The sequence below is a fragment of the Branchiostoma belcheri genome, unplaced genomic scaffold (genome assembly GCF_001625305.1).
Source record: "Branchiostoma belcheri isolate BF01 breed outbred unplaced genomic scaffold, Haploidv18h27 scaffold35, whole genome shotgun sequence".
Lineage (NCBI taxonomy): Eukaryota > Metazoa > Chordata > Leptocardii > Amphioxiformes > Branchiostomatidae > Branchiostoma > Branchiostoma belcheri.
This window is the reverse complement of record NW_017803965.1, coordinates 2,774,922-2,799,376: the sequence shown is the minus strand read 5'-3', so window position 1 is coordinate 2,799,376 and position 24,455 is coordinate 2,774,922. Positions and strand designations below refer to the sequence as shown.

Below are 24,455 nucleotides of genomic sequence, written 5' to 3'. Positions count from 1 at the left end.
TTTTAAAAAAACTCGGTTGAGTACCTGCTTCCTTGTGAATGTCATTATCTGGATGTCTAAGCTTATTTTCATATAGCCAGGCGACATCAACCAATGAGAACCCTCCATTTCCTATCAGCTATAGGGGTGTAACATCGTAAGTGGTGAATAATGAAAAAAAGTGGTCGGTTATCAGAATAACCCAGGACCCTTTATTGACATATATGCTTCCTATTCCTTTCACAGTTGAAGGATCTTATGTTCTTCATCTTCATCCTGATCATCTTTATCCTGGCATATGGGGTAGCAACCCAGTCCATCCTGTATCCCAACGAGAGCAGGGTGGGGACAGTCCTACAGGGCATCTTCCACAAGGCCTACTTCCAGATCTATGGGGAACTGTTCTTGGAAGAAATCATGAGTGAGCTGATATCTCTTTCCTGTCAACGATTGCAAGTTTGATTATAAAATCACCATATAATCAATCTTTACTGCACAACAGTTGCCATTGGATACAATATATGGCAAATTGTTGAACAACAAGTCTAATGTCTACACTACTCTATACATAAGGCCTATCCTCGGTATATGGTGAGATAATTCCTGGTCAGGTGCAATAACCACCAAATAAACCACCGAGTGAGCGTAGCGAACACTTTAGGGTGGGGCATTAATTCTTTATTGCCATTGCAGATGATGGGTTTAACTGTGTGGCTAACAACAGCGAAGCCATGGCTAACAACCAACAGAGGTGTCCTTCAGAAGAGGGAACCTATGTGGTACCTGTTCTACTGGGACTGTACATGTTGGTCACTAATGTTCTACTGCTCAACCTGCTGATTGCTATGTTTGGGTGAGTTCTGTGTTCTCTTGGCACATTTGTAAAGTTGACCCATTTTCCACTGAAGCTAGTAGTTTCGTATGAATCTCATTGAATAGAACTATATTTTGAAAGTTTGTTCTCGTCTTTTAGAATCATACATTTAACATGTTTCAAAATTAACTGTGCCACAAAAGTTTTACCTGTACCAATCATATTCTTTATCTTGTTAGCCATTAATACTACATGTATTTTCTATCTTTTTGGTTACAGTACTACTATGACTATAAGAAATGCATTTTTGTCCAGTATTGCAGCAGCAGTGATGTACAAAAATTGTACATGCACATGGGAATGAATATAAGATTAAGAGCTGGTTTCTTTACTACTACCTTAGAAATATCTGCACAGCTTCAAAAATATCCAGCACTACCCTGCATACATGTATGCATTAAACCTTGTTGTAAACAAATCCTCCCCTGTTGTAAACAAATCCCAACTTCAGCAGCCATTTAGAGATACGCATGACATCAACCATCAACATAATTGTTTGGATTTCCAGCTACACCTTTGAGAAGGTACAGGAGAACACTGACAAGATCTGGAAGTTCCAGAGGTACGACTTGATCAAGGAGTACTCAGACCGCCCTCCCCTGGCTCCTCCTGTCATCATCTTCTCTCACCTCTTCCTGCTCTTCCGTGCCATCACCATGGGATGCTGCAAGAGGTGTCGGCCTGGGGATAACGTCATGAGTAAGTTTATGTCACTTTATTTATTTACCACATCCATACAAACATGTAAAATACTTCAAAACACACAAACATTATCTCGTATATCCCAACTAGCTTGGCATAATGCTGCCAGAAAGTGCTCACTATATCTCTTAGTGTAAGGATTACTCCTACATTAGAAATCTTGAAATATTACGGACATGCATGTGTGCAATGATTTTTTATTGATTATTTTCAATAATGATGACATTGTAAATTGGTTCTTGAGCCTTTTTCTCTTTCAGGACAGTAATCATTTTGTTACTGATTCTACATGACTGTACATGTTGGGCTACTTTTCACATTATAACTATCAAAGACACATTTCTAGACTCTTTCTCTTGTGTTGTTGATCTGATGTGCCTATACTCTGTCTCTTCTAAATCTATTGTCTGAAGCACTATGGTGAGGAGACAAGGACTTTTCCACTGCACTCTTCAGAGCCTGTGAGTTGCACTCTTCTGAACTCCTGCAAGTATCTGTCTAACTCTGTTCAAAACCACCCTAACCTAAGCCTGCGTCAGGCCAGAAGAACAATTTTTCACTTTTTTAGTAATCACTGTTTTCAAGACTGTGGCAGAACTTTTTACTGTTAGAATGTTATTCCTGAATCTTGCTAGTGTGCAGGTACTTATTAGTGTACAGGTTTGTTTTGTTTGTTTATTTGTTGTTTGTACTGGAGTTGATAAGACACTGAGGGTTGATTAAGTTTGAATTGGAATGAAAGATGCTCTCTGTGTTTTAAAAGTTTAATAAAGTTTATAAACTCCCACAAAGCTTATATACATGAAAATATATTGGTTTTATTAAAAAATGTTGTTATTTACAGAAGTAAAACTGGAAAGTGCTGAGAGAAAACAGCTGATCCTGTGGGAGTACCTGAACACAGAGAACTACCTGCAGCAAACCCGGCGGGATAAAAGCCAGGAGACAGGCGAGAGGGTGCACGATACACAAGAAAAGTAAGAAGAACAGAAATCCTCAACAAATCATGACCCTAGCATGTCCAGATCACAAGATATCAAAAATAGAAGTTCCGCTGCAGTACCATAACAAGCCGCCAGGGGCCCCATGATGTAATCATGTCAAAATCCTTTTCAAATACAGCCTGGTCAACTGCCTGGCACTATGTTTCTATCATTGTGTCATCGATTACGCAAATTAGATCATCATTTGCATGAATTATGTTAGCTTTTTATATTCTCCACCCAATAAAAGTCTTATTCTAAAGAAAGAAAGCCATTCTAGCATTTCCCCATAAATTATGCAAATGAGGTCCTGAATGGAATAATTGATGTTTGATGATGTTCACGTTCACTTGACTTCCAAATGCCCAAGTATGAAATTCCCGCCATTTACCAGGATGGAATTATAGAGTTTGGTCATCAATTATGCAAATTGGATCACAATTTACATATATGAGCTAGACCATGTGAAGGTAAACATTATGCATTTTGCTTTGTAAATGTTACTTTTCTAGTAAATACCAAATGAATGTTTTGACAGGGTTGATGAGCTGAAGGATCTGGCCAATGAACAAGACGAGCGACTGACCAGACTTGAGGAACAGATGCTGAAGTCCACCATGTCCTTAGAGTCCATTGTTCAGTCTCAAGCCTGGATCATCAAGTCCTTACAACAGAACAACCTATCTGCTAAAGAAGCCCCACCTGAACTGGAACTCTCTCCAGCTGGTGAGCCATGCATTTTCCTTCTTTCCCAATTCAGAAAAGAGGTGCAATGGCCAAAGAGAAGTGGGTCTAAAAGTCACAGGTTCAAACTAAAGCCGAATCATACCAAGACTGAAAAACATACTGCGTTTTCTGCTTAATACTCAATATACAATGTATAATTCAGAAAGAGTTGAACCCACTCCACAACCTGTGGACTAACCCCCTGATGGTGGTTTTGAGTGGCCCAAGGGCAATAGAGATGGACACGGGCTCTGCCCTATACACCTAAAGGTGTGGGAAGAACTTGAAGGCTGAATTGGTAGCAAACTACGCTCCTTTCCTTTCAGAAAAAGTACCACGTTCCACATTGCCAAGTCTTACACGAGAGCCCACCAGGTCTTCTTTGCATCAGGGCAAGAGACCAAAAACAGTGAAAGGCAGGCGGCGTACTCTGGACGGCCAGCCCATACAGGAGATCCACCAGAAGGCCAGGACCTGTCCATACCCGATGTGTGAGGTCAACAGGTGTCAGGTGCCAGATGACAAAGTTCCTTGGGAGGTAAGACTTCTTTTTCTTTACCCTTCTTGTTGTGGAAAGCCTGCTAAGGTTTGGTTCAGAAATTAATGTACTTAGCAAAAAAAGGTGCATTTTATCTATATTAAAAGGTGAACGTCTGAGGGTAGTCCCATAAAAAAACTTAGCCATATTTTCTTTACCATGTCAATACAACTTATTAGTATCATTTTTAGATATTGAATAACTCTTTAAAATATGATCATCCCTTGGATTGTAGGTGCCATTCAGCAGTTATCATCCTGTCAACTACACTGCAGACTGTGTTCTGGCTGGGCCACCATGGGCAGATGTGGACCTCATGAGCATGTAAGTAACATTCAATCCTCAATGTTAGGTGAGAAAAAAATGAGTGTAAGGAAGTATATTGCAAAACAAATTGTTTTCTTGACAGTCATACTGGAATAAATGATTTTTTGTCCACACAATGATTTGCAGGTCTCTTGAAGAAAGACCTTTCCTGATGTATAACCAGTTGGACACCAAGTTCAAGGGAGCTGTGGACAGAACCAGCTTCATTGGAGTATACCAGGTCAAGGATAAGCTCCCTCTGTAAGTAAAAAAAAAACTTTCAGATTGAAGTTTTGTTTTATGTCGCTTATTTATTTATGAAGATTTACCACATTTGTGGAAGGATTGACATAACAGGTGACTATCACCTTTTCAAAGATGCCAACCCAGAGACAAGACTGTAAGGTTTGAACCACTCACACCGGGAAGGTCCCCTACTCTTTTCGATAAGTGTGGTGGGTTCTTTAACGTGCGTGGGGTGTGGCTCTCCCAAACACGGGACCTCCATTTAACGTCCTATCCGAGGGACGTCCCTAACCAAAGCTAGGCTCAGGTTTAAAGCTAGGCTTAAAGATGTCAATGGCCATGCATGACCTGTACTCAGCTTGTAAGAGCATAAATGTACAATAAATCATCTTTCTCCAGGAATCCCAAAGGCCGGACAGGCATGGTGGGGAGAGGACTGCTGGGAAGGTTTGGACCCAACCATGCTGCTGATCCTGTTGTTACCAGGTTAGTACAATCACTTGTTCTTCTCATCTATATACACATCACCATTATGGGAATTGGGTCTTAATTATGTTTACCATCACCTTTACCTTTACGTGTGTTTTACCACTACAGGTGGAAGAAGGACATGTTTGGGAACAAAGAGGTCCATCGTGAAACCCACCGGAATGTGCTGGAATTTGTGGCCATCCAGAGGAAAGACAATGGTCTTTGGGCCATTCCTGGGGTAGGACTGGTCACCAGAATGTGTGTCTTATACAGTTGTAGTGTGCTGATGTTCAGGGCCTTAGAATAACGGTCTTGGCGTAACGAGTTCATGCCATGGCCAGAGCCAGTCTGGAGTGTGAACTTTTATTCTAAGGCCCCATATACATGTATATGACTTGGGTTTGGATCCCACTGCTGCCACCAAGTGTAGTGTGAGAAAGAAGTAACTTGGTAACATGGTACTGTGTTTGTGTACAGGGCATGGTAGAGCCTGGGGAGAACCTGACCATGACCCTGAAGAATGAGTTTGGTGAGGAGGCTCTGGGCAAACTGGACAAAACAGACCAAGAGAAGAAGGACATGTCCAAGAAACTGGACAAACTCTTCCAGCAGGGCAAGGAGGTATTGTCAATTGTTTGTTTCTGAAATCTTTCGTATTGGAGACAGTTGAAGACAACATTTTAATTGTGAGTATTCTGAGTTTATTACTGTCTGAACCTGTGATAACATCAATGGCTGTTGTGTGATGTCAGTTTCACTAGGTACCCTCAGATAGCAACATTAGAAAAAAAGTCATGAGTAAAGAGATAATAATGCAGCATCAGTAGGTGACGTGTACACAATTCAGATATCCAGGATTGTACCATTTTTCAATATGGTAGAATTCACATCGACCATTCAAATTGATAGTGTGTGTCCAACATCTGTATGCAAGTGTTAGAAGAAAATTCACAGCCCTTTTCCTTTCTGTAAGGATTCAAACTGTCTCTGTCTGATCATCACTGTTGTGACTTTGTCTGCCAACCACAGGTGTTTAAAGGGTACTCAGATGACCCCAGGAACACAGACAATGCCTGGATAGAGACAACAGCTATTAACTATCATGATGAGGAGGGTTACCTCATGCAGAACTTCACCCTACAGGTAGGGGGCATTGTTCAGTTATACCCAATGTAACTTGTGTATCTTTTGGTTGACCAATTTTGATAACATGTAATATCCATGTATTTGTGTTCAAAGCAATTGTATGTTGCTGCTTTGGAAGTAAGATGTCAAGTGTATATAAATTATAATGGTATTGTACAAGTCTACATATTGCATCTCTTGCATGTAGTTTCTGTCTTCTGTCTACATGTAGTACTGTACTGACACCCAGTGGTGTCAGGTTACTAGTACATTATGTAGCAGGACAGAGCTGGAACTTTGGAGGGGCTGCTCACCATCATGTATATGAATGTGTTTGAGTAAGAATAAACAGAGTAGTAGTCTGTTGGCATCTAGACCATGTGATGGTAAGCATCATGCATTTCCGTTGCAAATGTCACTTTTATACATGTAGTTTTTGTTTGTGTCTCTGCTACTCACATCGTGTCCCCCCCTCAGGCCGGTGATGATGCGGGTGCTGTACAATGGCAGGATGTAGATGGGAGCTCACCACTCTTCGCAAGTCACCAGGCCATCCTCAAACATGTGGCTGGTTTTCATAACGCACATTTCTAACTCACTCTAATGAGGGCCTGTTTGGGGGGATTGGGGGTCTAGTGATTATGAATTACGCAAAATTTCACTGCAGATTACAAATTACATCTCAGAACTGATTAAGAACAGTTTCGCGTTATAGCTTATGTACTGATTACAAATTATGATGATTTTTGACAGCTGCCTATGGATTATGAAGACTAAAAAAGGCCTGATTACACCTTACGAAAAAGAGCATGCAGGTCCTCATTTCTAACTCACTCTAATCTAATGTCTGCTCATCGGGGATTTCAACAAGGGTATCAGTATACCCCAGGCTGACCTAACAGTGCCTCTGATAGAGTTTTAACCCTCAGAAAACTGAAACAGCTCTCTGGCTACCAACTAGACTAGACTCTCCATTAGTTCACTAGTTAGGCAGCAGGGAGAAGGTTAAGTTGGACCATTTTGACTGCAATTCAAAGCTTTTACACATGTACAGATGTCTGACCATTTCCAAAATCATATCCAGCTTTATTCAGACATATCTTATTACCTGGATGTCTAAACATTCATCAATGTACATACATGTATACATACATGTAACAGTATATTGTATATTGGAATTCTGACGTGTGTGTATATATGAAAGTGTCTGTAGTGTAAAATAGATAGTGTAATAATTGTACTTCAATGTTGTCATAGGTATGGTAATTCTTATTATATGATTGTCTCAAAGTCGACAGTTTTACGTTGGTCATGTTGAGATGTCAGCTGTGCCAAGTCCTTTTTTTTTTAAGTATCACTTTTTATTTTGAAATATTGTCTCTTCCATCAGAAGCTTTATCAATTGAAGCTATTGTATATTTTGTTGGTTAATATGTTTCTTGACAAGGCAAGTTTGCAGTGTCCTAACTGTCAATATGTCATATAGAATGGTTATGGTTTTTGTACTATATTTGGTGATCATGATAATGTATGTGAGAAAGGTGTAGAATTCTAAAATATCAGGTCTTAAGTCAAGAATTCATACTTAGAAATGTAGGTAACTAAATTGTTATGTATTTTGAATATCTACTTGTGAATAGATTTTAGGTTGTGTGTGAAATTGTGAATACAGTATAATTGCGACTACATTCTTATGGATGGAAATGAAATATTCTTGTGATTAAACAGTTCATAATTTGTGTATATGATGTCTGAGTTCTTTGTAACCTGCACTGCTAAATAGGTGAACAGTACATTTTTGTATTATGGGAAATTCCAATGCAACAGTGCACATTACTTGTTAAGAATTGTTAGGGATGCAGTGATAGATGAGTTTCATAACCCTAGATGCTCCTATACTTCACCCATCCAAAGTGTCAAGCTTATTCTATACCGATGACGTTGTCATCTTGTCAACCTGGTCTACAGAACGCAATCAACATTCTCGGTCACTACTTCAACAAGTGGAAGCTAACAATAAACCTAAAGAAAACGAAAATTATGATTTTTGATAAAAGAGGACAAGTACTAACCAACTTTATATTTTGTTTATTTGACAAGGACCTAGAAGTAGTCACCTCTATTTCAGTGATTGTTATTCCGTATAAAAACAACTCTGGGAGAACACTAGCCTCTACCAGGCTTCTGGAGGCGTCTGGAAAGAGTAGAAATCGGCTGGCCTCTAACAGGCTTCGGGAGGCGGCTGGACTCCGAGTAGAAATCGGCCAAATAGAGAGATAGCATGCCGGGGGAGTTGGTCTGCTAGGAGCGGCGGCAAACTGTTAATTCTCTTCCAGCAGACCAACTCCCCCGGCATGTTATCTCTCTATTTGGCCGATTTCTACTCTTTCCAGCCGCCTCCCGAAGCCTGGTAGAGGCTAGGAGAAAACTACTCTTCAGTGTCTCTGCAGTGTAAGTTATTTAATGCAAAAATGTACTGTGCCAAAATGACTGTAGGGGCAGTGCTAGTTTCAAATGATAATACCCCACTAGAACAAGCGCACCTTAAGTTTTGTAAAAGTATCCAAAGGATAAGAAGGAACGCCAGTAACCTCGCCACAAGGGCGGAACTTCAATAAGAGATTCCCGTGTGGATTGAGGCAGTCACAGTATATAGGAGGCTCTATTCGTATTATAACATATTCACTATAGAGTTAGAGTAAAACCGTTAAAACACTTTTGCTGGGAGCCGGGGATAAACTGGCCAATTCTGCACATCGACATCTTGCAGTTCTAATTGGAACTGCAGAGAGGACGGCTCCTCTAGATCTGCTTACACCTGAGCCCGTGGCTGAAGTTTCACCACGCAGCTTCAACGGTTTCATCGCGTAACATTTTGCCAAACTGTGGATTCAAAGCTTGGCTTCCGCTGCAGGCGAAAGAGGACAAAGTCCTAACCGTCCTAAGTCTATGTTATGACTGATGTGACCGCTCTAATCTTACGTTCCATCGCAGCGTTGTCTACTACTGAGAGCAGGACACGTTGCCAGAGTTAAGGTTAAGCCTCGGTCACAACCCGCCGTACGTGGCTTCTGCGTGCTGTCTACGTGCAAAAACGTGGGCAAACGTAGGGCCTCCGTGCGTGGTGAGTACCGCCTCCGTACGAAATCCTACGGATTTGGGAGCACGCAGACACGCCGTAGAACTTTAAGTGCATGTAAAACTTTTTCTGCGTGCGGTCTACGGATTCACCACCTGTGCGTGCGAGTACGGGCGACGCGCGTGCCCCGTACGTAAGACGCACGTGTGAGTACGGCCTCCTTACGGCAAAGTTGCAATCGCACAGAGATCGTACGTTGTAAGCACGTACAACTCACCACTTGCGGAACGAACGATGCACGCAACCGCTCACGGTCAGACGTGGCGTGCAGACCACACTCTTACACCTTGCGAAACCGTGCGAGTGACGTGCGTCGACGCCACTCCTTCCCCACGTTTTCAGAAAAAAACGTAGCAGACGTAGCCTCCCAAAAACGTACGGACAAAAAGCACGTACGGCGGGTTGTGACCAAGGCTTGACCCAAGAAGCTTTTTTTAGAATGTCCTTGAGTACACAAAGAGATTTGCATCCAGTCCATTTTTAGCCAATCAGCGCGCTCCATATTTTGACATTCGGGATTTGGTCGGACCGGTTTTTCCACCCCCTCAACAACTACTAAATCAGCAACATTTTAAAGCACTCTTGGAATCGGTGAGAAACTTTCTCTGTTGTATTCGATCGATGTTTTTCGCACCTATCAGTTTTCGGGGGGAACGTGAACTATAAGCTGGAACTTTACTTACAGGCAAGGAACAGGTATGTTTTAACAACGCTCAAGGACATTATACTAGTATGCAGTGTACTCGTATAATGTCCTTGCTACGCTGTACAGCACATACTGAGGTCGACAGTGTTGGAAGTATAGACAGTTCAAGTGGCAAATCACATGATTTTTGTGTTAGTTGGGATCGGCCGCTGCGCTTACTAGTATTGCTAGTGCAGAATTGGTATCGGTACATTGTGTACTATCGTCCTGCGGAGCACAACAATTGTTGTTTTGCACATTCAGTACCACCAAGGACATTATATAATGTCCTTGGTACCACCTATATAGGTACAATTTGGAGTATTTCTCGTGCAACACATCACACCGCAGCGAAACGCAACGAATGCGGAAGTAACTATGGCACCGCAGGACAAAAGACGTCAGGGGTCTATGACATAATTAAGACATGAAATTATTGAAAAATATTGTTTTAAAAATTCCAGCAGGACAAGGGTTAAAGTTTACATATCACTCTCGGTACTCCAGGGATTACAGGTCTGCTCTTCCTGTTTAATACTGCCGGTACTTCCGCCATCTCTTGGTGAGTTTTTGATTCACTCATGCATGCGTAGTCCATATAATTATATATATAACACGATGTGTCCGTATAACTAGTTTACGGTGCTACAAAAGTACATCTTCTCGTCTCAAGCTGACCATGATTTAGTCATCATGTACCATACTTGTCAGACAACGTTGCTTCTTGCAAACCTGGGATCGTGAAGCGTTTTTGAAAGGTTTTGGTCAAAATATAAAAATTTTGGGATAGGGGTTGATGTAATCTTTACATTGACTCGTATTGCCTGGTCTATGCACCACTGGCAAAATGGTTTCAGTTGTAGTTTCAAGCATTAGGCAAGGTGTGTATGTATAGCCATGCCCTGCTCATCATACGCATTTAATACAGTACAGAGTTCCTTATTTGTTATGGACAAAGAGACAGTGTTGATACATTGTTGCACCGTTTCAAGTCACATCATACGGTTGTGTGATCTAGCTGCTGTCTCACGTGCACGATTAGAGAAAGGCTATGACATATAAAATATTCTACGACAACCATTTTTCGTCACAAATTGGTTGGATTTTCTACGATACATGCATCCACCATTGTCGTATTAAATGAGTGCGTTTCTCCTTTTCTATTGCAAACATATAACGTTACATTGTAGTACGATTTGTGACAATGGTCTGTGGGCCAAACTAGCATTTGACTCTCACATAAGTCTTTATATGCACACCGGCGATCCACTGAAACTTAATATGCTACATGTATTTGTATGATCAAGAAAAAACCTCCTTGGTATTATGTTGTTTTGTTCCATACAGCGAAGGGAGTTGTGGGCGTTGCCAAAGTGCTCCGTGACAAAGTTGGCAATCATCCAAAACAATGTACCTGTACAAGGACCTTAGGTCATGTTCGGGGCAACATAGGTGTCCGTGGCTACCTCTATTGTGCCTGCTCTTCTGCCTGACAGTTTCAGCAACCGGTAAATGTTTTGATTCGGCTTTAAGAATAATTATGTCTACCGATTGTTTTTGCTACGTTTCCTCTTCTTCTTCTCCAAGCCGTGACCTTTGACCTGACTGAACCAGACTGTCTCTCACCATGGTAACTGGTGTTAGGTTACATCATGTTGCAGTGCAGTTTTATAGCAGTATGCTCATATATGCAAATGTTTGCATATATTCATAAATACATTATATTCAGTTACAGAACCTTTGGATCAACAGTGCATAGAAGACGGCGAGGTTGCGCAAACACAGTGCCCTGGTAAAGTTCAACCTTTATGACCACGTAGATTTCATAATGAAGGAAACTTTTTTGCCAAACTTTTCTTTATTCGCACGCTTGCGTCAGTTTTGGGGTTCCTAGAGGATGTCATCCATATAATGAAATCAACATGGCCTAATGGCACAATACAACAAAGAAAAAATGATGAAACCAAGGAGCTTGTCCTTGATGAAACAAAGAAATATTAAAGAGAAGGCAGAATTTTGGTATTTCTAGTGGGCTTTTTGGTATTACGATCAAAACAAGGTTGAGTTATTACCGTTACCACCTTGAATTTTGAAATAGATGCATTCTAAAATAAATATTTACCAACAAATATCTGTTGTCTCCTGTTTGTAGCTATTCCACGGCTCCACTTTGCTGGAAGGTTCCTTGCCGACGTACCAACCCTGAACAACGAACTTGACAACTTCAACATCGACAACTTCGTCTTCCACAAAGACCCAGGTTTCAACAAGATGGGCAGCGGGGACTTCCGATTGGTCAACTGCAGCGTGACGCAAGTCTGCCTTACCGACGGGTCATGTGTTGATGATGACCCCATTGTTGGACAGCCAATCATCAGTACGTTACTGTAATCACATTGCTTTAATACAGCTGACCCAAATGTCATAGGCCGTGTTTAAACGGAATCACCCAAGGCGGTTTACATGTGGTTTACCCCGAAGCTGGTTTCAAGTGGCTCCATGTGAACGCTCCAAATCACATTGAAAGCGCCTCGATCCCAAGCCACTTCTAGAGGTGGCTTCGAATCGGTTTTCCCACATCGCGATTTGCAGGTCTGAACGCAATGTGATTTCAATGTGACTTCACCTGGTCATGGATTACGGGGTGATATTTCTTTATTTATGTGCAATACCAAATTTACGTGTTAGCAACTTAAAGAGTAGTAATGGTCAAATAATGTGTCCGTTCTAGGGCGAGCTTCACGTAGGCATTCGGCCGAGATACGCAAGCATGTCGTTGACCTCTGACATTAATAACACGCTATTTGCGTATTTTCATCAAACAACAATGAATGCAGTTTCAGAGAATCGTGATCGGGCGCGGTTTGAAAGGAATGTATGGCACGTGGACCAGATTGCTAGTTACTCGAATCGCGGTTCGGGTGGTTTCATATGAACAAGGCCTAACACAAAATGCATCTTTTTATCATTACCTTTACTTTACCTTAACCGTTTTTAACACTGTTGTCTTTGAAACTTCTTACCAAGGGTCTGCAGGCAAAATGGTGGACCAGGATCCTGAAAACCAGTTCCAACCGGTCCTCTGGGGGCTTGCCATCGGGGTGAATGGGTTTTTCAAGGGAGACCTGGTGCCTCGGCCGGTTCAACACTTCCACGACGCCTGCGAGGGAGACCTGTGCCGGGATCCCGCCTATGATGGAGCCATGGACTCTGCCACGCACGCCTCCACCCTTCAGAATGTCGTGTGGATGGAGAACAAATCCACGTTCATGAGTCAAGTCAGGTCTCTCCGATGTAAGAGTCGTCATTTCAGCTTCCATGTCAAGATGACACTCTACAACGGGATCACTGAGCCAGAGAGTGACGAGTTCCCCTATGGCAGGGTGGTTGGTACGATTTTTGCCACCGTTTCGGAAAGTCCGCTTCCCTTCGGCCCGTACAACAGAATGCTGTGGGGGGACGGGCGGCCGCCACTTCACCACGCACCATTCTACGTGGACAAGTGCAGGAAGTCGATTGTACTCGACTTTTCAAACAGCGTGAGATCAGACGTGTTCGGGAAGCTTGTGAAACCAGCGGGAGGGAGGATGTACCTACACCAGTTCAACGGAACATACACCCGCTGTAGCGACTGGCAGAGGAACGGCGGGAAATTCACAAAAAGGATCAAATTTGTTCGGGAAGAGTGGCGCAGGAAAACCTCGGGAATCCTAGAACTCGCCTTAGACGACGATGACCTCAAGACTGTAGACTATCTCGGGTTTGCGGTAGTGATGATTAAAGACGATCCTAGGAACCAGGATTACTGTATCACGCTGCTTGCGGAGAGACAAGACGGAGTATTTGTAAGCCCTGTCGACACCTTTGCTTTCCGCAAGGAGCCCCACAGCTCCTGGTCCATGAGGCTCCGAGTGTTCAGATTCGGGATGTCTGCATCTGGAATTGTCCTGAAGCCTCGACTGTACCATCCAAAGAATGATTCCAACACGGTCACAGTCCGAGAGTGCACGACTGACTCCTATGGTATCTGTAACCTGGAGTTTACGTCTGGCGATCCTGGAAGGCCTCGGAAGCACAACCAGGTAGACGGACAGTTGTTCCTGTACGGCATACACTCATACACATCAGGAGAGTCAGAGGCAGTAGATGGCCACGAAGTGAGGGATTTAAACGTTTGTGTCCACGTGTTTTCGACGTTCAGCTACACTCCCGGTAGCGTGACCTGGTACAGCGACGTCTACCCAATATTCCAACAGTACGCCAACCTGTACCCTGTCATGAAGCCTATCGTTAACCTAGCCAGCTACGAAGACGTAACAGCCAACCTTCCTTTGCTGGAATACGCCCTGACTCTCCCCGAGACACACCCCAACCACATGCCGATAAGTCGGGACCTTTCCCAGGCTAAACGAGAGATGATACTGTCTTGGTTAAGGGACACAGGCGGTGGGAAGCGTCTTCCTCCGTTAGGAACCGCTCCGTGGGGCCTGAAGGATCTACAGAAGACACTCCAGACAGCCCTAGAACTGGAACTGGCCACGATTCCTCCTTACCTTACCGCTATGTTCTCCCTAAAGGACGGGCGTAACCAGGAGGTAGCGACAGTCATTAAAAGCGTTGTCCTGGACGAGATGAAGCATTTGACGCTGGTGGCAAACCTACTGAACGCTGTTGGCGGTGAACCGATATTGAACAGATCGTCTGTGGTTTTGTCGTACCCATCACCTCTGCCAGGTGGCGCTAACCCGGGGCTGGTGGTCGAGCTAGCAAGATGCTCGAAAAACCAAATCCGTTCCGTCTTTCAGGCAATGGAAAGACCTGACTGTGAAAAGGAGTTTGACAACATTTATCGAAGTCTCCGTAAACTCTCCCAGAGGACTGTTCACTCCGCTGCCTCAGTAGAAAATCTTGAAGCTAATGAAATCCTACACAATTGTAAGAAATTATCGAAAAGGCCACAAACTATTGGCGCAATGTACATCCACGAGATTCTCTGTCCATTGGTGATACTTACAAAAAAGACTTCTGGTGCGATATTCAAAAAAGGCGACCCCAAGAAGCAAATATCCCGTGAACATTGGCTTGCTGACAGCGACTACCCTCCATTCAAAGTCCATGACTTTAGTTCGGCAGTTCGAGCTATAGCAACCATCGTGTTGGAGGGCGAAGGAAGCGATCCATGCAACCCTCTAGATGAATCTGGAGAGCCCTCGCACTACTTCAAGTTTGCCGAAATATTGTACGGAAAACGGCTGGTCAGAATGAACGATCCTCAAGCCCTGTTTGGTAAATGCTCCGACAGGTTCTTTCCTTGTGATGAGGACATGAAGTGTGACAAACGCCCTGGGTTCGTGTTCGCTGGGCGACCTGTGCCGTTCTTCCCAGACGACGTCTGGCCGATCATTTCCAACCCTCGGTCCGACAGGTACCACCCGGCTCAAGAGCGCGCAGGTTCTCCGATAGATTCAACAAGATCTTTACGGACAATCTGAAATGCCTTCATACGGCTTTCAATGGAGACCCGGCTAAGGTTAAAGAATGCACGGGCACGATGCAGGCATTGACCGTCTGGGCCAAGAAGCTGGTTCGCACGCCCCTTGACCCGGAAGGACATCCAAACGACGGGCCCAATGCCGCACCAAGCTTTGAGTTCTATGAAGAATGAAATGACTACGTGCTGCTGGAAAGTCACAATACCAGCTTTGTATTTCTGTGGTTTTAATAGTAACATTTTTATTTTTTCGCCGGAATTTCTTTTTATTCGCCCGCGCGCGCTAGTTTGGGGGTCTTTAGAGGATGTCATCCATAAAATAAAGTCGGTGTGGCCTAAGTTCTAAAAAAAAAAAAACTAAAAGCGTTTGCGTTTGCGACAAACTTACGCTTGTCATCTTTCAGTCTACCCACATAGTATCGCGTAAAGTGTCGACAATCTTTCAGCGTAAACAAAAACATCAACATTAGCCAATCGGCGTGTCTTAAATATACTGGGATATACGGAGACACATCAGTGTGGGTACCAGACTTCTGACAGGGTCGGACCGCCTTTTTACCCCCCAGTCTGGACCGGTTTTTCCACCAACCCCTTTGTCTCGGCGCTAGATAGACCTGCCACAACTTTTTGAACGTTCTTAGTTTGTTGCCTTGGTTTTTGTTTTCACCATTAGCCTCAGTTCAGAGTTCAGTTCTGAATAGAAGGTTTGTAGCAATATAACTTTTAAGTTTTAGTCTTTGTTTCCCTTCTGTCTGAACTGATGGTAGATTACTGTATTGGTCTGTAGAGCGTCCTTGGTTTAACAGTGGGTAGCCATTGCTGTCCTTTAGGATCCTGGTACATTGAGTTGGTGTAAGTCTTGCTGTACAAAAAATGCTTGATACTGTTAAATATGTTTGCAGCTGTTTTACCAACTTTCTGTATTGTGTATTACGTTAACCGTTCAAATTGACTAATTATACATTTTAACGGTGAGTATGCAAATTACAAGTGCATGAATGCTATCGGTTGATCATATTCTCTACCCAATGACAGTCTTATCTTATTCTAGCATTTCTTCATAAATCATGCAAATTCCTGATTTGAATAAATTATGTTTAGTGCTGTTCACCTTCACTGAACTTCCAAATATGACAGGTACATGTATTAGATTCCCAGCAGTTACCACTATACAATTGTAGCAATTTGCCATTAATTATGCAAATAAGGTCTTCATTTACATAAGAATGCCAATGTTCCTGTCGCTCTCAATTACATATGTCACATGTGTATCATACACCTATTTGAAGGCAGATTTAAAGAATTTACTTATTAATAAGCAAATTAGATCCTGATTTGCATAATTGTAATTTCATCATGTCAAGCATCCCTTAAGCTTCCTACCTACCAAAAATCATGACGATCCGTCAACCGTATGTTTAGTTGTCCTCTCTCAAAGAGTTTTAAACAAACCGTCCTGCAGTTCCAGAACAAGCTGCTAGGGGGCCTATTAAAAACTCACGTGACTTATTTCCGAGCACAAGAGCTACCTACCACCTAAATACCCAGTGACCACAGATTTTGTTCGCCCAAGTTTCTATTATCTTTATCAAGCCACACACCTTACATTATTGCAAGCGAAATACCACCCATTTATATATTATATTAACAAGCAGACACGAGCATAATTTCTTAATATCTACTTGCCTCGCCAAATAGGATTGGAATCAGGATAAGGAAGTGATGAGAGCAATATACCTACAGGAAACATGCATCTGCAGGTCTGACATGAACCGCTTGATGGCGTAATAAACCTTTACTGTGCCCGAATGTCTCCGTCTAGGTATTTAGTTCTGTCTCGTGGCGTTACGCTTTCATCAGGGATTTTTGCAACAATATACTCGATAAACATACATGTATATCTTCAACCACTAGTTTTTTTGTTGAAGTTCATACAGTGGCAGTTTTTATCTTAGAGTTGGATATATCGAGTAACACTGTACCGGTGTTCGGTGAATTGAAAAAAAAACTATCTTGATTAGATAAATAATAAGTGCAGCAAATTCATGGTCACTGTTTTTACGTGTAAATTGTACTTCATTTTCAAAATCGTAAAACCTGTCACTTCTGACTCTGAGTATTTCTGTTCCGGTCTCCTATTCAGGGCTTCAGGAGCAGAAATTCTTTCGCCTTCTCTTGTGAGCTGGTTCCAATTCTTACACGTTAGAGAACCTGGCAGTCGTCCTGAAGTCGGGGGCACGCGGGGCACATTTCTGGCCGCATGCTGCAAACCTTCCGTAGGGTCGGTCACTTGCGGTCTGTGTGAAGAACTGGAGGAGGACGGCGAAAGGTCGTAGCCAAGAGGAAAATGCGGTCCCGCCGACGTGACACACTTCTGTCTTAGTTTTAAATCATGAGAGAGACGACGGACGGTTTTATGTGGGACGGAGGCCAAAACTGACATGAATCTCAGCAAATCACCGAATCGTCTGGCGTCCTTTCCTAATATAGCGGGGACAGTCCATGTGGTACGGCTTACCGTGCTGTGGAAGGCTTCACCTGCACGACAGCACGGGTGACCACAGGGGCCAAAAGGACGTCGCAACTTTTCTCGACTAAAATACTACTGGCCAGGACTCAACATACCAAGTCATGAGACGATACCGTGGCCTGAATTTCTAGTCACTTGATTCTGCCACCGAAGACTGCTCGGCAATTCTACCGCATCAAAATCGTACGACCACCTATGACAATTGTGACCACGCCCTTACTTAGAATCATGCAATACATAAACAGTGGATGTAAGATAGTTAAATACCTAGAGAGACAATACCTAGAGTTAAATACATAGAGATACAATTAACTCTGAACTGTACCAAGCGTGAACCAGCACGTATTAGACGTTAAACAAGGACAACAACAACAACAAAAATATTCATGATTTTCATCTACAAAGACTCCAAACAGCAACATCAAAATCTTTATTATAAACTGTTTGGTAAACGAAAAGCAATTTTCTCTAGCCTGATAGAAAACAAATGTTTCGGCGTAGATAGAATCGGTTATACCTGGTCGATCTAAAGTCCAGATAACGGATGATTACACTGTGAAGGGGAAATGAAAGACCTAATTTAACCCAAATCTAATCAGATGACCGAGTGGTGGAGAAAAGTGATCGAAATTCAGACCAGAACCTGGAGAGATTTTATGTTAATGTCCAGGGTTCAGATTCGGCCTCTGGCCTGCATTGTCCGTATATAGGTAAACGTGGCCGTGGAGCGAGTGGTCAGTGGCCGTGGAGCGAGCTGGTCAGTGAACCCATTTCTTGCCCAGAGGGGGCAAGAGGGGAGACAAAGAGGTTGAATGACATCCTCGTGTAGGGGGTCTGCATGGGGAGGGGGGCATTTGGGTGTAGTAATGATATATACTGTAATTCACATTGTCTTCACGGTAGCAAAATTTCGCGGCCTAAGGAAAATGGACATTTTCACAGTGAGTGAGTGAGTGAGTGACTGAGTGAGTGAGTGAGTGACTGAGTGAGTGAGTGACTGACTGACTGACTGACTGACTGACTGACTGACTGACTGACTGACTGACTGACTGAATAATCAGTCAGTCAGTCAGTGATATCGAGCCTAGAGTAGGAATAGCTGCTTTGGGTAGTTCCGTTCTACTGTCTCTCGTCAACTGATATCATATGGTTTAGCTAATAAAAGATATGATAAACATCACATGTGACCTTCATGATCACCCAGGTGATAACTCACAGTACGTACATCTCTATTTATTCTCGCTGACAACAACGGAATTGTTGTGTATTCTCACTACGAGTATACCAGTATACCTTTTCAGCGTACTTTATGTTTATAACAACTGTTTGTAATAAAGTTGAAACTAGGGTATGCCTTGGATAACTGCTTAAACTGGGCCCACCTGTTGTTTTATGGCCGTTATTTATGGCCCTACCCTCGCTGACCTACGTTTTGGGCCGTTAGGGTGATTACTTCCAGAAGATGGCACGCAGTCTGAAAACCTGTGCAATTTCAGCGAGCAATTTCAAGGCGATAAAACTGGATTTTCAAGTCAATTTGCGGGTCAACCTTCTCCCATAGCATACTGATATCTGCATCTGTTTTGTGTCATAGTCTGGTTCTAGATATTTATAGGCAGGCCAGTAGCCCAAAAAGAGACACCTTATACACGTGGCTTGTTTTGAGGCTATTCCAAACGCTTCAAGTATGAAATGATGACAACAATGTGCTAAAAATGGCAGTAAATGTCAATGTCAGACAGATTTACTCATCCAGACTATATCTATATATTTTTTTTGTTGTTTTTCCGCCCTGAAATTGCATTGGATCATTTCTGTATCCACATGTTTGTTTATAGTTATAGTTTACCTATAAACAAACCCATTTATATATAGTATAGTCAGATGTCCCTACAGAAGTTGAACGGATTTAAAGGTTTCAGTGGTTTCAGCATTTGGGTTGATAATCTTCGTTATCTTACAGTGTGCAAAGAGGTACATACATTATAGTATAACTGTAGCGTGAACTCTACCTTGTTTACAATGTTAAAATCATGGTATCTACCTGTGTGTATCTCTAGTTGTAGAACTACTAGAAGACCTCAATGAAAAGCGGCCTGGAGGACGATTTGAACTTCTCTTCGTGAACTGTCATGTATCTGGGAGTTTTGCGGTCATTCTGTCCGACAGGGTCAGTGCCATGGTCTGAGTGTGTGTCTTCGGCGGGTGTCTGAAACTCATTTATCTGCGGTCAGACCTCTTGGCCGTGAAAATTGCCTTGCGGTCGCTGACCGCGGTGATAAACTACCGTGCTGACCGACTGGTAACTGACCACAGCTGACCTACCAGTCCGGAATAATCGGCCCTGCTTGTGTGAATGGTGTGACTGTGTGTCCTGAGAAATGGTTAAATATAGACTGTAGATAGATAACGAAGAGTCGAGAACCAGATGGTATTACATAGACCTGTTTGTGATGCCGCATCAGGATGAGGAAATCTGTTTGATATTCAAATTTTTTTGCTATTTCTTAGCACATTTTCGTCATCATTTTATTCTTGAAGCGTTTAATTAATTCACAAATGAGCTACGCGATGAGTCCCTTTATTTTTGGGTACCACCAATAGACAGCCAGAACCAGCCTACGATACAAAACAAGCAACCGTTTTCCGTCAATGACATCAAATTGTGACTCACAGATAGAGTTACTACACAAAGTATCACCAGAAAGTAGACTTTGAAGCTCCAAGTTTGCCGCCTTGAAATTACATTGGATGCCTTTTATCCCTGCGTGCATTTGCTCGTCGAGTGATGTGATTGGGAACAACGTTTGAGAAGTTTAGGCCAACCTGTCGTAGATTTTCAGTCTTCTCCTCGATCATCGCTTTCATTGTCAGAACATTTCTTCGGACCAAACTTCAAAGGGCACCTGTGTATACTTGTCTGGAACTATAGGAACTTTAGTATGTAGTTCAAAGAGATTCCTCAATGTCCTGGTGATAGTGTGGAGTCTGTGGACCAAGAATATCTTTCAACTATTTGATACAGTGTACCAGCTTTAGTAGAACTGTTAATTATGATGCTTATGGGCTCCTTGTACTTGCTTTCTGACTCTGAGGCCGGTGAGTAGAAGGAACCCCGTTACAAATCGGATTGCACCTAGTCTAGCCTTGACCAGTATGTGACTGTGAGTGACTCAAGTGGCTTGCCATCATTTCTAAATAATCGTGAGTTTATTTGAGACATGTATGTTTGAATTATTTGTTGTCAAGCTACTAAGTGTAAATAGCTAATTATTAATTTTCATTAACGTCTTATACTGGGTCACCTGCAATGGGGTGGGCAACCTAGCGTTTGGCTTACCTGAGAAAAATAAGTGGCATAAGTATTTCAAACGCTGAACCATCTGGTCATAAATCAAAATTAAAAGTTAACACCATGATATGATTGCATCCTGTTAGATGACCATGACCTTATTCGCCCTGATCCTGCCCGGTCCTAGATGACCTAGATGGCCGGCAATCTTGGTCGCTGATGCTCCCTCTGGTCGACATCTTGACGTGGCCCCCGACCCCAAACCGCCTCTCTCTTTGGTCCTCTGACATTTCTAGGCACCAAATGTCAAAGTGTCCGTCCTGGGCAAGACCTAGGTGATGTATTCAACAGCAGCGGCCATTTATCAAACGTGCTAGTAATCGTCACCACATGTCACTAATGGCATGGAAGTAGACTACTAGAGGTTACGCTGAAAGTGGGGCAACTTTGAAGTCGGGGTACGCAGGAAAAATACACTTTTCTTTTGGACCTTCTGATGAAAGAGTTTGGGTTCGTGTAAGCTCACGTCACAATTGTTTTCAACTGCTTGTCTTTGAGTACTGTGAGGAACTGCATTGTTGGAACAGTTTGAAAGATAAACCCTCTGTTCTGCCGCAAACCCTGTCAATTCTGTTGTCGCAAGTCGTTTATACTGGAACAGAGCATTGCACAATGATGCTGGGGTCAACCTACATCTTTCCCAAGTCTATAACTAAATAAGATCCTATAATCGCCTACATTTTACCAGCGGTCACGCTTGATGTGAACCCTACTCTAATTACATCATGGTGCTGGTCTTGGTTAGGTGCTAGCCAGTAACTACGGTTTCTCAAACGTACGGTTGCAAATGAAGTGCTTCGAAAGCCCTCGAAAATCTGGCTATCTCTACACACGAAAACCTTCATTTTCCTCGGTCTCTTTAAGGCTTTAAGTAGCCTAGTTAGCTGATGCCATAGCCACATTACCAGAACAAGGTGTTGAACGTCAATACAACGATTTTGTCGTTGAACTGAATTCTTGAAAACAATGTCGAGTTTTTTTGTTTTTTTCAAATTCTTGACTCATTATTGGCCACATTATCGAAGGATACGTTCTATATCTGTTAAAGTCAAGGCACAGACTTTTTTAACCCCACCGTCTGTCTGGTCACAGCTTGAGCGGTTTCACGTTGCCGTGTGGCGATTAAAACACAAGATTTGATTGGAAACTTCATTATAGCTTAACCCTGAACTTTCCACTATGAAATTTGAAGCCAGCCAAGTAGTATATCAAAACAAGCTGTCGGGTGTAGTCCTATGTCTGTATCCGTTAGCTCCGAGCAGGTCTTATAATGTAATTCACTAGTTGTGAATGATGTTTGCCATGTGGTACATTTTGTCTGTAAAACGTTGGCTGGAATATGTTATAAAATGAAATGAAATACAAGGAAGGTAAATATTTGCAAAGCAAAGGCATAAGGTTAACTTCACATTTGGTCTGCTCTGTTCAATATGAATTAACATTCATATAGACAGGAGACTAAATCCCTCCCGCAATAAAATTGCGACATGATGTAACCCAACACCAATTACCATGGTAACAGGCAGTCTGGTTCAGGTCATTGACCTTGTTAAGACCTGTTTGGAGAAGATGGAGAAGACGAAACGTAGCAAAAATAATATGTTTTCCTTCGGTAGACATAATTATCTTCAGGACCAATTTCCCTGGCATTTTATCTGTATAGTTTTAGAGCTAATTTTTGCTCTTTCCAACCGCTTCCGAAGCCTGCTGGAGACTCACCAGGTTGTTCAAAGCTTCGGGTCGGCAGGTTCTGACTTTTGTCCCCACATCTCACCACGGTACATGTGTGCGTACGTGCACGGTGACATGTCGAGTCACCCCCGTCTCTCCCTCTCGCCAAAGGAACCCAGACAGCTAATCAAACCCAAGCTGTGCTTTAATTTAATTCGTAGGTCTAAAAATAAATGTCATTAATGTGTTGCAGACGGATGTCCCGCAAAGTGGGACTATATATATATATATATGACTTGAGATATAGAATGCGATAGACGTAGTTTGGGGACCATTCAAACCACTTCTGGTTTACTTCAACATTACGACGGGTCACGGTAGTTGTTTGGTACACCTTGTATAGGTTTCAATCCGTTTGACTGGCTGTACATGTAGCCCCAAAATGGTTTTGATTTCTAAATCAGTCTAAATGTTGTTTTTTTCTATTTCAACATTTATCACAAGATATGGCGACGGCACACTCAAGTTTTTCAAGTTATCTTATGCCGCCACCAACGCAGACAAACGCACGACAGACATACTCATGTTCACCTGAGTGAAGTGAGGAAAGTCGTGTCAAGTGCCTTTACCAGGGACGGTGGCATGGCAGGATTCGAACGCGGGACCTCTTGGTTCCGAGCTGAACGCTCTGTCTGTACGACCACACGTTTGTGGGACACACAGGCCGCTGAATATAGTAGAACAAACAGCCATGCACTATCAAATACTAAGAAATCTGACAAAGCAAAATGGTTGATTCATGGATGCAGGCCTTTTTTATGACCGTTCATCTCGACACAGTGATTGACCTGAATTTCAAGGACAACTAAGTGCGAATCTCAAGAATGTAAGCTTGGGGCGGTGTACAGAACATATGTGGTAAATATCGGGGCTCCATTGCCATGTGGCCGCTTTTGGCGGACAGCTACATAATCAAGGCCAGGGTTGAGATTTATGAACCTCGCGTTTGTTAACGACTGAAACCACCTGAGGTACCAGTAATGTTTGTCAAGACCTCTACCTCCGCTACGCTTTTTTAAAAGTCATGCAATTGCGTGGCTCTATAATGCTGCAACAGCACGGAAAAATCATAAACACATCATAATTCAAACTGCGGACTGAAACTTGTTTGATGATCTTGTTTGAATTTGTGAGCAGACTGTTCAATTCAATCCTTAGCTTATGTTAGTATTGTTCTGTAGACGCTCCTGCAACTTGGGCCGTGTTCAAAAATGGCGACCTGTAAGATGTCGCGTCTATCGTTCTGGATCTAGAATAGAAATTCAAATTCAAGATTTTCCTAGCAGATAGAGCAGCCAGGAAAACTCTTCATTGTCCCAGGGGCCCTTAAGAATTTCTCTATTGTAAATTATGGCCCTTCCAAGGATAGGTGAGTTTTCGATGCGATTATTCCATCGTCCACAACCCTCCCCTGTTTCTCAGATAACGGATTTGCCGTGGCGAGCTACGATTGGACAGCCTTGTTCATGATCAGCCAATGAGGTGCCCAGATGGTATCACGTGACGACTGTTGTCACTAACTTGTATTTTACCAAGGATGAAGACTGTCATCAACGATTGGAATCACTGACGAACAA

At 42.7% G+C, this 24,455-nt stretch overlaps 2 protein-coding genes across 3 annotated transcripts in view; both read left to right on the top strand.

The window, feature by feature from the left end:
- The window catches only part of LOC109475863 (transient receptor potential cation channel subfamily M member 2-like), a 23,949-nt gene extending 16,263 nt beyond the window's left edge, over window positions 1-7,686 (top strand). Inside the window, 13 exon segments of the mRNA XM_019776669.1 lie at window positions 226-400; window positions 673-832; window positions 1,362-1,552; window positions 2,400-2,532; window positions 3,077-3,264; window positions 3,591-3,802; window positions 4,038-4,126; window positions 4,256-4,369; window positions 4,754-4,840; window positions 4,952-5,063; window positions 5,303-5,446; window positions 5,855-5,968; window positions 6,428-7,686. Of these exon segments, the coding sequence (XP_019632228.1) occupies window positions 226-400; window positions 673-832; window positions 1,362-1,552; window positions 2,400-2,532; window positions 3,077-3,264; window positions 3,591-3,802; window positions 4,038-4,126; window positions 4,256-4,369; window positions 4,754-4,840; window positions 4,952-5,063; window positions 5,303-5,446; window positions 5,855-5,968; window positions 6,428-6,544 (1,836 nt within the window). The 3' untranslated portion in view covers window positions 6,545-7,686.
- A 2,479-nt stretch (window positions 7,687-10,165) lies between these two features.
- Window positions 10,166-15,538, top strand: LOC109475896. Of its 2 annotated transcripts, XM_019776717.1 has the most exons (5): window positions 10,166-10,336; window positions 11,122-11,282; window positions 11,504-11,566; window positions 11,927-12,151; window positions 12,802-15,538. In XM_019776717.1, exons 2-5 carry the CDS (start codon window positions 11,183-11,185, stop codon window positions 15,264-15,266), a joined length of 2,853 nt encoding a protein of 950 aa, XP_019632276.1. In that variant the 5' UTR covers window positions 10,166-10,336; window positions 11,122-11,182; the 3' UTR covers window positions 15,267-15,538. The 2 variants fall into 2 exon arrangements, with proteins under 2 accessions (XP_019632276.1, XP_019632277.1); XM_019776718.1 differs by lacking the exon at window positions 11,504-11,566.
- The last annotated feature ends 8,917 nt before the right edge of the window (window positions 15,539-24,455 follow it).

Coding starts and splice junctions, on each gene's coding strand:
- LOC109475896 (XM_019776717.1), top strand. CDS start 11,183: ATGTACCTGTACAAGGACCTTAGGTCATGTTCGGGGCAACATAGGTGT. Junction 11,283..11,503: donor CCTGACAGTTTCAGCAACCG/GTAAATGTTTTG, acceptor CATTATATTCAG/TTACAGAACCTTTGGATCAA. Junction 12,152..12,801: donor TGTTGGACAGCCAATCATCA/GTACGTTACTGT, acceptor CTTCTTACCAAG/GGTCTGCAGGCAAAATGGTG.